A 12,550-nucleotide genomic window follows, 5' to 3' on the forward strand; every position below is an offset into this window, starting at 1 on the left:
CACCCAGGCGCTCCTACAACACCTTTTGATATAACATAGAACTATATAGTTTTTTCTTTTAATTTGTTGCTGTCAATTATAAGATTTTCTTATTTTGACCCATCCTCTTCTGTTCCTGCAATAAACCGTACTTGTTCATGATTTTACTAGTTTGTTCATTTTTCACATTTTACATAGAAGTGTTTTCCTCTTTATTTATTTCTTGATAATTTATAATTTCAATAGATTTCATCTTTGAGGGGCGCCTGGGTGGCTCAGTCATTAAGCGTCTTCCTTCGGCTCAGGTCATGATCCCAGGGTCCTGGGATCGAGCCCCACATCGGGCTCCCTGCTCCGCAGGAAGCCTGCTTCTCCCTCTCCCACTCCCCTGCTTGCGTTCCCTCTCTTGCTGTGTCTCTCTCTGTCAAATAAATAAATAAAATCTTAAAAAAAAGAAAAAGATTTCCTCTTTGATCTAGGGGGTACCTGGAAGACCCTTCTTAATTATTAGGTGTATAAGATGACTTTTGAGGCATTTTTTTATTGCTACTAATTTCTTATTTATTAGACTGGAGACTGCTGTCTACAAAACTGCTATTATTTGGAATTTTTTTAAGGTTTGTCTCGTAGCCAAGAACATGATTAATTTTCATAAATATCCCACTGAAATTTTAAAAAAAGGAAAAAGTATAAAAAGTTCTATCATTTAAATCCCCTATACATGTGCTTTTCTTTGTATTTGGCATGTGAAATTTAGAAAGCCTACCATTTATTGCATACTTACAATATGCTATGTAGTATAAGTGCCCTACATATGTGTGTGTGTTGTGTGTGTGTGTATTTATATATATATCTCATCTACTCTTAAAATTGTGAGGCAGGTATCACTTACCATTTTAGAGTTAGATTTCAAAATGCTAAATAACTTTCCTAAGAATACAAATCAAGTTGTTAAGCCAGAATTCAAACTCCTATCTGTTTCCAATGCTCATGCTTTGAAAGACCATATAATATAATACTACCGCTATGTGGCTTTCATGACCTGTTATACCTGATGACAGTCTACCTTCCAAACTTATTTTCTATTAGGTCTCAATATAAAGTCTCTCCTCAAGTCCCTCGTCATTATTCCGTACAGATTATTTTGTACTTTTGTTCATAATCCATCTCCTTTTTGAATACCCCATCCTTTTTCCTCTGCTTTGCTAACGTATCTCCATCCTTTAAGGCCCAGTTCTGTTGCCTTACATAAAACCTTCCTGTCCTTTCCAGCCAATAATAAGTCTCTGTTGACTATACAGTAAATACCACAAAACTTGGCTTACCTATTCTCTAACTATTCCATTTTACTTTAGTGAGTTTTGTTTCTCCACCTTTAAGACAAGGTTTATTATTGAATACTTAGCTTTTGTAATTCCCAAAATGCTTTATTCTATGATAGCCACAAAAAGACAAATACATGCAAGAATAAACTGAAGTAGTGCTTTATCAGCCACGGGGGGCAAAGGAGAGAAAACAGGGGTACAAATTCAAAGAATGTCTAAGATGACTTTCCCATTAAAATAGTAAGATGATGGATTTCTCTCTGTGGCTATACAATTCAAATCAACGAACATTTGAGGACTTATTATTCACAAGACACCATACACATATTATAAGGAGACTTTGTAGCTTGAATTGTGTTCCCCAAAAAGATATGTTGAGTCATAGGTAGCTGGCCCCTAGTATCTCTGAAAAGTGACCTTATTTGAAAAGAGGATCTTCACATATATAATCAAGTTAAGATAAAGTCTTACTGGATTAGGGTGGGCCCTAAATCCAATGACTGGTATCCTTAAAGGAAGGCTATGTGAAGAAATGGACACAGAGACCTAGGGAAAACACCATGTGACAATGGAGGCAAAGACTGGAGTAAGAGAGATGCAAGCAAAGGAATGCCCAAGATTGCCAGCAACCACCAGGAGCTGGGGAGAGAGGCATGGACAGATTCTCCCTCATTGTCTCCAGAAGGAACCAACCTTAAGGACACCTTGATTTTGGACTTTTAGCCTCCAGAACTGTGAGGGAATAGATTTCTATAACCACCAGTCTGTGGTACTCCATCACAAGAGCCTTACAAGACTAGGAGGAAAGATAAGTTGACATATTCCTTATTCTCAAGTATCTTATTATCTAGCAAAGGAGTAATATTCCATTAGGAAGGGTATATTGGGTCAGTATACAAATATATCAGATACTTGTGTCCCACCTTACATTCTCTTGGCTTCCTTTGACTCTAGTCATTGGTGCATCAATCAGCTCACTGCAGATGTAAACTGATGGTACATTAGCTGCACCGGGTATCTTTTGCATTTTGTCCTAGAGATACCCCAGTATAGGTCCCCAACATTCATGCATGTACAACCTATAAAAGAATGAACATTTGATGGAGCAATCCTCGACTAAAGGGAAATGGAAGCTAGTATATATAATTCTTTCCTATGGTTGGACAATTCTACGTGGTTCCTCAAAAAGTCCTGACAGATAAAGCCACAGTTGTCCAAAGTGGTGACCAACTTGAGAACATATGCTTAATGCTGGCTGTCCCTCTTCACTACTTAACTCCTTTTAGTCCTCTACTCCTGGATCACTTCCCAAAGAAAGTATTTCACCCAAAGTCTTGTCTCAAGATTCTGACTTACAGGGGACCCAGGCTAAGATACAAATTACCTACAATTCAAAGGCAAATTTGTATTTAAAAACATCTGATAGAAGCTATGGGAGTTACACCTTGCTGAGAGAATTAGGAAAAGTATTCAGAATGTAAAAGTATTTAAGAAGGGACTTGAAAGATGGCATAACTGCTAATAAACATAAATGTGAGAGGATAGTATTTCAGAAAACAGAACAGCATAATCAAAGTTCAGAAGTTGGAAAAATGATGTATATTTGGGGGAATAGACGGCAGTTTAACTTAACTGAAATTCAGTGTAGAGGAATCACGGAAAAAAGGAAGGGGTAAGAGCATAAATATGGATGGGAACCACATTGTGTGGCTAGGTGATTTCGCAATGTGAGGAAGAGGAGGTTTGGATAGAGTAGCTACAGAAACGGTGTGATAACAAGCCTAAAAGGTACATGGCCATGCTGCTTTAACATTTCTCACTTTCTATTATAAACTATCTCAGAAGTAGCTAATATACTGACACACGTTAAGTGATAATAAAACCGAGAATCTAAAAATAGCTAGTGGAAATATATTTTAATATTCTTCAATGTTCTATTTATTTACCATATGAGTGACATTATATACTACTACACTTTAAATAAATCTGGTAAATGAAAATGTGAATTTACCTAAAAAAGTAACATTATTCACCAAAATATAACTCAAAAAAAACACAAAAACTAAAACTCAAAAACTTCAGCCTAAAGAAAAAAGAAAGAACTGTGTATATATACACCAATAGTAGACAGAATAATGGCCCTGTGAAGATGTCCACATCCTTATCCCTGAAGCTCTTTATATGGTTAAAGGGACTTTGCAGATGTGATTAAGTTAAGGGTCTTAACATGGGGAGATTTTCCTGAATTATATAGGTGGACCTAAGGTAATCACAAGGGGTCTTGGTCTTCTAAGGAGATGGAAGGGTCAGAGTCAGAGAAGCATATGTAACAACAGAAGTAAAGGGTCAGAGAGAGATTTAGTATGCTGCTGGCACTGAAGACAGAGGAAGGGACCAGAAGCCAGTACAGGTGGCCTCTAGAAGCTAGAAAAAAGGAAATGGGTTCTCCCCTATAACCTCTGGAGGAAGTGCAGCACGCTGCTATTTTGATTTTGGGCCAGTGAAAACCATTTCAGACTTCTGACCTCTAGGGCTATAAGAAAATAAAGTGCTGTGTTAAACCACCAAATTTGTGGAAATTTATTACAACAGCAATAGGAAAAAATGCCCTATGATCCAGTGATCCTTCTCCTAGGAAAAAATTCCACTGAAACTTCTTACTGGCCATGTAGTGATCTTAAAATATACCCACAATTTGACTCTATTCCTTCAAAAGGTAGAGCTTAATTTATCTCCTTTTATGTGGGCTGGACTTAATAATGACTCACTTCTAATAAAGAAAATATAGTAGCAGTGTGGCTTTTGAGACTATGTCATAGATGGCTTCCTTCTTCCTTCTTGTTCTTTCTCTCTGGGATCAGTGGAAGAAGCCAGCGGCCCTCTCATGAAGATATTCAAGCAACTCCATGGAGAGGCCTGTGGCAAAGCACTGAGGCCTCTTGCCAACAGTCAAGAGAAACAGACTATGTGAGTGAGCCATCTTGGAAGTGAATCCTCCAGTTTAGTCAGGCCTTTAGATGACTGCAGCCCTGGCTGACATCTTGACTGCAACTTCATGAGAGATTCTGAGCCGGACCACACAACTAAGACATTCTTAAATTTCTCCATAGAAACTCTAAAATAATAAATATTTGTTGTTTAAGCCACTAAGATTTGAGGTAATTTGTTATACGGATAGGTAACTAACATAGTCTAAAAAGAGTCACACAGAAGGATGTACACCATAGCAGTGTTTGTGGTAAAAGAGATTTGGAAAAAACCTAGGATCTTCACTACAGAACAGTCATAGATATTACCTAACACTATACAGAAGAGTTAGAACCAAAAACTAGACAAAGTAAAATACATAGATCTTAAAAACAGTATTGAATTATAAACGTTCCAAAATTATGTAAATTAAAAAACAAATTTAGGATGGGGCGCCTGGGTGGCTCAGTCAGTTAAGCATCCGACTTTTTTTTTTTTTTAAAGATTTTATTTATTTGACAGAGAGAGACACAGCGAGAGAGGGAACACAAGCAGGGGTGAGTGGGAGAGGGAGAAGCAGGCTTCCCGCCGAGCAGGGAGCCCGATGTGGGCGCTCGATCCCAGGACCCTGGGATCATGACCTGAGCCGAAGGCAGACGCTTAACGACTGAGCCACCCAGGTGCCCCTGGACTTTTTTTTTTAAACACTTTATTTTATTTTATTTTTTATTTGACAGAGTGAGAGAGAGAGAGCGAGTACAAGTGAAGTTAGGGGTAGAGGGAGAAGCAGACTCCCCATTGAGCAGGGAGCCAGATGCGGGGCTCGATCCCAGGACTCCGGGATCATGACCTGAGCCAAAGGCAGACGCCTAACTGACTGAACCACCCACGTGCCCTAAGCATCCGACTCTTGATTTCTGTTCAGGACATGACTGCAGGGTTGTGAAATCAAGCCCCGCATGGGCATGGAGCCTGTTTGAGATTCTCCCCCCAACCCAAAAAAGAAAAGCCAAATTTGGATACATATCCCAAAGAAATGAAAGCAGGGATTTAAAGAGATTATCTGTACATCCACGTTCACAGCAGCATTATTCACAATAGCCAAAGGTGGAAGTGACCCAGGAGTCCATCCACAGATGAACGGATAAATAAAATGTGGCATACATTTTCAGCCTCACAAAGGAAGGGTATTGTGACACATGCTACAACATGGATGAACCCTGAAGACATTATGCTAAGTGAAATAAGCCAGTCACAGAGGGACAAATATTGTATTATTCCTCTTATATGAAGTACCTAGGAAGTCAAATTTATAGAAAGTGAAAGAAAAATGGTGCCAGGGCTGTAGATAGGAGGAAATGGGGAGCTGGTGTTTAACGGGTACAGTTTCAGCTGGGAAACATGAAAAAGTTCTGGAGATTGGTTGTGGTACCTTCACAACAATATGAATATACTTAATGCCACAGAACTATTATATACTCAAAAAAGGTTAAGATGGTAAATTTTAGGTATGTATATTTTACCACAATAAAAATCCTCATTAACTACAGAAAAAATGGGCACATAAAATGAGGCTAAATATTTCACAAGAACTGATGCATATATATTTTTAAAGATTTTATTTATTTGAGAGAGACAGAGAGAGACAGGGAGAGAGAGCATGAGCAGGGGGGAGAGGGAGAAGCAGGCTCCCTGCTGAGCAGGGAGCCAGCCCAATGTGGGGCTCGATCCCAGGACCCTGGGATCATGACCTGAGCTGAAGGCAGACGCTTAACCAACTGAGCCACCCAGGCGCCCCAGAACTGATGCATATTTAAGAACACATTTGAATGAGTGCCTAAAAAGGGAGTGGGAGTATGGTAAGAGAATAAAGGGAATAAGGCTTCCCCTACATGGACTGATGATGTCATGATTTGATTTACAAAAATCAATTTTCAAGAACATATCTAATACATAACATGAGAGATGCCACCTATACCAAAACAAGAGATGGTGTAACTTTCCTTCTAGAAGTTGACCCTATGGAAATCAAGAACCACAGATAATTGACTATGAGCACTAGAAGATCTAGAAATCACTTCATCTAACCTTCTCATTTTACATTCAAGACCCTTCAAAGTAATTTACTTTTCAGAATTATCTGTGATTCCAAGCAGATTTTTATAAAGCATAGTGTTTCACATAGCAAACTACTACATTCCTCTAAATTAGAAGATATCTTAGATGATATAAACCTTTAGAGATCCCAGGAGTAGCCAAAGCAATAACTAGCAATAACATTTCACTTAGTTCTATTATGTTTCTTAGAGGTAGGTTTCCATGTCTTATTTGACTCTTCAGATCATTTTACTGGTCTGGCATTAAGTAGGTACTCAAATATATAGTGAATGTACACCCTCAGGTATTAGTCATCTTCTATCAAAATGCCCTATCTCATCTTGTGTCCTATGTAATGTTTCACTCAGATTGTAATACCAAAAAAAAAGAGAGAAAGAAAGAAAAAAAAAGAGGGGGAAGGTCAAAATTAAGAAATTAAGGAGAACATTTAATATAAAAAGGCTGGCTAAATTGTAATTAATGACAGCAAAAAATAGAGAAAAATGATAAGACAAAAATCCACAGAGCATCAATAAATAGCTTTCAGTTCATAGACATACTTATGAATATTTAACTTTTGAATTCCTTAATAGTTCAATTTCAAAGACCACAAAAGCCAACAGTTCAGTCTTAGGTATTTCACACCACAAGGGGAAAGAAATCAACTTTTCTTATTTCAGTTATTTCTTATTTAATTCCAGAAAATACCCCAATCTAAGGCTATTCTATTTAGAAGTGTGCATATGATTAATAAGATGATCTTTAAAAAAAGTATGTTATGAATGTCATTATGGAAACTGCTGTCTCTCCATTTGCTTGCTATCAGGTATTTTACAAAGCATTCTAATATCACGGTTAAAAACTCAATACTAAGTAAGATTTATTTTTCATTTAATGAATAATTTGTCGATGACTTATATTGCTTTTCAAATAATTTCTATTATATGCTATTTTATACATTATGTAATGAGACATATTATGAAATAGTTTTATAGACCTATGTTCTTTACATCCTTATACAACACATGACCTTGGATAAAGTCACAACATAATTAATAATACTCTTAACATTTAAAATGAAAATAATGCTACACCGAGCTATTTAGATAGTAAAAGAAGATAATCATAAACTCTCAAAGACTATCCTAACTTGAGGTTCAAAGAACTAAATGGTATTAGCTATTAAACTTCATTTGCAATTTTAATGTGACATCTTTAATTCTAGCTACAGTTTCCATCAGATTTTAAAGATTTTATTTATTTATTTGACAGAGAGAGACACAGCGAGAGAAGGAACACAAGCAGGGGGAGTGGGAGAGAGAGAAGCAGGCTTCCCACAGAGCAGGGAGCCCGATGTGGGGCTCGATCCCAGGACCCTGGGATCATGACCTGAGCCGAAGGCAGACGCTTAACGACTGAGCCACCCAGGCGTCCCTCCATCAGATTTTAAAAAAGAGATCTTAAGGACTATTAACCCTGATATCCATGATCAAATAATTCTTAAAGCAGAAATAATTGTTTAAATAAAGAATAAAATTGCTTTATCAGTGGAAACATTATATAGCCTAATTTATTCAAGTCCAATTCCTTATGTTGAAAAAAAATTACTGAAACAAAATTCCAGGTTCTCTGAAGACTTTCTACTATATAAGCACGATTTAAGAGACACTGTCACTGATCCTGAAGGGCTTTACAAAGCCACTGCCATCCTGTTCAGGGAGTAGGGAGGTGTGGCAGGCTGGCTACCATAATATGCATAAAGATACAGTATTTAAAACCATGTTTAATCTGAAAACATATGTTTTTAGATATTTAAGAAAAAAATAAGTGCAATGAAAACACTCTGTATCAAGAGTGTATCTTAAGAGTATTTACTAAACAGAAATACATCTAAAAGAAAAACCTTGGTGCTTTAATTTAAAATATTTGCCTTTAGAGTTTATTCAGTAATATCTAAAAGTAAAGAGTAATATAAAATTACTTAATATAGATCTTAAGTATTAAGCCTATGAAAAATCTGTCACTATAATTTTTCATAAAGTAATTCACATTATAGTGATTTACTCCTGAATAACCTAATTGATGGCATAAAGCTACACTAACAAAGGAAAAGAACCACACTGCTTCATACATAATTTATTAACATTTCCTATAGGATTTATGTTAAAGCAAAGAATTTTAACATCTCTTTTGTGATGTAGAATCAAAGTGTCTGATACATTCCACCGTCAAAACATTTCAGCCTGGTATTTTTCCTACTTTAAAAAATTAAACATTTTTTTCCTCCTATTCAGGTTGCAATTATACACCATGGCTTCTTGTAAATGGACTTCTACCACCAGCATTGCTGCAAGGTTTCTTATTCCTCTGCAGTTGTCTTTTCAGCCTCACAGAGGGAGAAGAGCACTGCTGCAGTCATCTACAAAAAGCCACTACCATTTCGACTTGTAACTAACAAAGGCGCTGGTATTTTTCTGCCATCCTATTCAGAGACAATTCATTTAGATGTGTTGCAAAAGCAGGCACTTTTGGTGACCAAAATTTCTCACATCAAGGAAAACCACCACTCAAGCTCTGCAGTACCTGCCTCCTCCTCTTCCTCCTCTCCCAAGTAGCCCTGTCCACTAGGTTCACATCAGCCATCAGCAGCAGCTTTGTATCCCCTCTCTTGGCTACCACTGCATATGTCCTTGTGGCCAGGGAGGAAAAAAAGCCTTTCAATGGGCTAGAGCTTTTGCTTCTCGCCATGAATATGCTCCATTCTTTGTTGTCCTCTACTCGTTTCCTTAGATACTGTTATTGCACTCTGTCAACAGGCATTATAAAAACAAAACCTCCTTCTAGCTTCAAAAACAGCTCTTTCTCACCAGACTCCCCTTAACACTCCTACCCCTCCCCCCTTCTTCCTCTTCTGTCAAAAACCCTGGATCAGAAGCACAGGAAATCCACCTCCTGTGCTGCAGTAAGGGGGAGGGGGGAGACGCCCCTGCCTCCTGGCTTGGCATGTGGCAATGGACCCTGTGCCAAGGAAAGGCCACCGGTTTCAGACAGCGCGAGGGAAAATCGCCTCCTCCTGCCCCCCGCAGCAAGCCGGGCCATCGTGGCTCCAGCACCTACCCCATTTCCGAGCCCAGCAGCACCTCCATTCCGTCTCCAGTGACACCCAGGCGGGCTGCGCCAATACAGCCACATGTCGGTCACGTGTGCCCGCGTCCAGCCAATCGGTGGGTCCCCGACGGGAATGGGGAGCGCCCTGGTCCGCATCCAGCGGATTACACAGCTGCTTCATGCTCGGCTTCCCGACCCGCACTCCGCAATAGGGCACCAAGCCCCGCCCCGCCGCACAGCAGCCGAACCCTAGCCGGCACCTAGTGCTGGTGGGTGCGCCCTCACAGCCCGGGTCCCCAGGCAACCCACAGAAGCCAAGGAAGCTGACTAGGATAATAGGGTGGGGTGGGGGAGGTCCGCAGGGCAGAAAGATTAGCGTGAGATGCTGGAGCTCTGTGGGTGAATAATAAATTACATCTCTGCTGAGATTTACAAGTTTGCAGCACAGAGGAAAAGAATTCTATTAAATGCATTATAACATAAGTTTACTTTACAAGTCACTGATTTGTTAGGTAAATCACTTGAACTATGTTTGAATTAAAAATAGCTACCACAGGGTTGCCTGGGTGGCTCAGTCGTTGGGCGTCTGCCTTCGGCTCAGGTCATAATCCCAAGGTCCAGGGATCAAGCCCCGCCTCGGGCTTCCTACTAGTAGGGCGGGAAGCCTGCTTCTCCCTCTCCCACTCACCCCTGCTTGTGTTCCCTCTCTCACTGTGTCTCTGTCAAATAAATTAAAATCTTTTAAAAAAATAATAAAAATAAAAAGAGTTACCACAAAAGCTGTGATGGCAGCATAGAATGGCTGAGATCAGAATCATGGAGTCACTGTCTGCTCCTGCCACTTAGTACTTGTGTAGACTTTAGTCACTTAAAGGCTCAGTGCTTCAATTTCCTCTACAAAATGGGAGAAGTACGGAATAAAGGAGTTAATATAAATGATGCAGAATTCAGAGCAGTCCCTGACACAGTAAGTGCTATCAGCTACTCCTAACCTGAAACTTAAAACTTTTTAATGCAAATTCTACATCTCATTTAAATTAAACCACAAGATGCTTAAATTACTAATATTTATAAGGTGGAAGGGCAAATTCAAATTGCCAAGAATTTAAAGTAGATTTCAATTTTGGTTTAAATTGGGGGACACCAGTGTGTCCATGATCTATTTCAATTTTTTTTTAAAGATTTTATTTATTTGACAGAGAGAGACACAGAGAGAGAAGGAACACAAGCGAGGGGAGTGAGTGAGGGAGAAGCAAGCTTCCCGCTGAGCAGGGAGCACAACGTGGGGCCTGACCCCAGGACCCTGGGACCATGACCTGAGCCAAAGGCAGACGCTTAACGACTGAGCCACCCAGGTGCCCCCTATTTCAAATTTGAAAGGATATTTAACTTCAGGTTTTTATTTTTTTTGAAGAGTTTATTTATTTATTTGACAGAGTGAGAGACAGCGAGAGCAGGAACACAAGAAGGGGGAGTGGGAAAGGTAGAAGCAGGCTTCCCGTGGAGCAGGGAGCCTGATGCGGGGCTCGATCCCAGGACCCTGGGATCATGACCTGAGCCTAAGGCAGATGCTTAACGACTGAGCCACCCAGGCACCCTAGGTTTTTAAAAGGAAATGTTATTGGGGCGCCTGGGTGGCTCAGTTGGTTAAGCGACTGCCTTCGGCTCAGGTCATGATCCTGGAGTCCCTGGATCGAGTCCCACATCGGGCTCCCTGCTCGGCAGGGAGTCTGCTTCTCCCTCTGACCCTCCCCCCTCTCATGTGCTCTCTCTCATTCTCTCTCTCTCAAATAAATAAATAAAATCTTTAAAAAAAATAAATAAAAAAAAAGGAAATGTTATTTACTATCTTTTCTCAATTTTTTAAATTAATAGCATGAAAAGAAGAAAGCTATTAAACAGCATATTTGGAGTAATTCCTTATTAAAAATTGTATGAATTAGAAAAGTAACAGACATAGCAAAATGCTCATAGATGTGCACAGAACCAGTGCTCAGTGGTCATCCTTGGAAATTGGGATTTTGGAGTTTTCTCTTTTTCCTTTGTGCTTTTGAATAGTTTCTCTTTGTGTCTATCTTATAATGCCTGATATATATAGCAAATACCCTCCAAATATTTGTTGAACACATGAGCAAACACTGACCATATACTACTAGTAATTAGAAAAATTATATATTAAAAGTTTAAATATATTTAGAAACAATCTTCCTCATATTTGAAAGAAAGGAAACGTGAATCAATTTGACTCTCTCAAATAGCCCTTTCATCAGGATGACTTAGTTTTACAAAAGCCTTTCAAGAGTCTCTTACTGAAAGTGCATGATTCACTGAACAAGACTTAATTATTTATATAGTCACTGACTATTTGTGACAAATTCAGAGTAGATAATTCCTCATAAGGCCTAAACTTCTGGAAAGAAAAAGTACCCTTCAAAACAAAGAATACACTTTAGAAGCTCCTAAAAATAACTTCTTAGTATCCTAAGAAACAATTCTATTACTCTTGACTCAGACTATGATTCAAGCTGTTCTTTAGTAAACCAGTTTGTAGCCAAAATATTTGTCTAAATTTTTACTGTTATGTCTTGCACAAGTCAATCAGTGACTCAAATGACAAAATTTTATAAGAAAGCTCTGACCGTTACATGTCCATTAATCATGATAATTCAAATCTAAAAGCAAGCCAATCTAAAAACTTCACATTTTACAGTATTGCCAACTGAATTATTCAGTAAGATTTTCTCTTTAAGTATTCCACAAAAGTTTGATTTGAATTTTTTTTTTAAGATTTTATTTATTTATTTGAGAGAAGCAGCATGAACACGGGGCAAGGGTAGAGGGAGAGGGAGAGGCAGACTCCCTGCTGAGCAGGGAGCTCGATATGGACTGGATCCCAGGACTCTGCCTGGGATTATGACCTGAGCCGAAGATAAATGCTTAACTGACTGGGCCAGCCAGGCGCCCCTGATTTGAATTTTATTTTTAAAATATATTTAGCTATTTTAAAAACAATTAATTAAAAATATGTACAATCGAAATGTACTGGGCAAAGTCTGAACACAATGAAGATCATT

The 12,550-nt window shown here is 38.9% G+C and overlaps 1 protein-coding gene across 11 annotated transcripts in view; it reads right to left on the bottom strand.

Annotated features, from left to right (window-relative positions):
- APC (APC regulator of WNT signaling pathway) overlaps window positions 1–12,550 on the bottom strand; it is a 131,910-nt gene that overhangs the window by 87,274 nt on the left and 32,086 nt on the right. For 3 of the 11 annotated variants that reach the window (XM_032403863.1, XM_032403859.1, XM_032403854.1), the window contains exon 1: window positions 9,486–9,565. The exons of 7 other annotated variants lie outside the window; for them this stretch is intronic. Coding sequence is in view for 1 of the 4 variants with exons in the window: in XM_032403853.1 (XP_032259744.1) it covers window positions 9,486–9,632 (147 nt within the window). In the remaining 3 variants the exon portion in view is untranslated. Of the gene's footprint in view, window positions 1–9,485; window positions 9,696–12,550 lie in introns of those variants that run through there. One more of the 11 variants, XM_032403853.1, reaches the window with a different exon arrangement.

Source organism: Phoca vitulina, unplaced genomic scaffold (assembly GCF_004348235.1).
Source record: "Phoca vitulina isolate PV1807 unplaced genomic scaffold, GSC_HSeal_1.0 scaffold6, whole genome shotgun sequence".
NCBI classification, from domain to species: domain Eukaryota; kingdom Metazoa; phylum Chordata; class Mammalia; order Carnivora; family Phocidae; genus Phoca; species Phoca vitulina.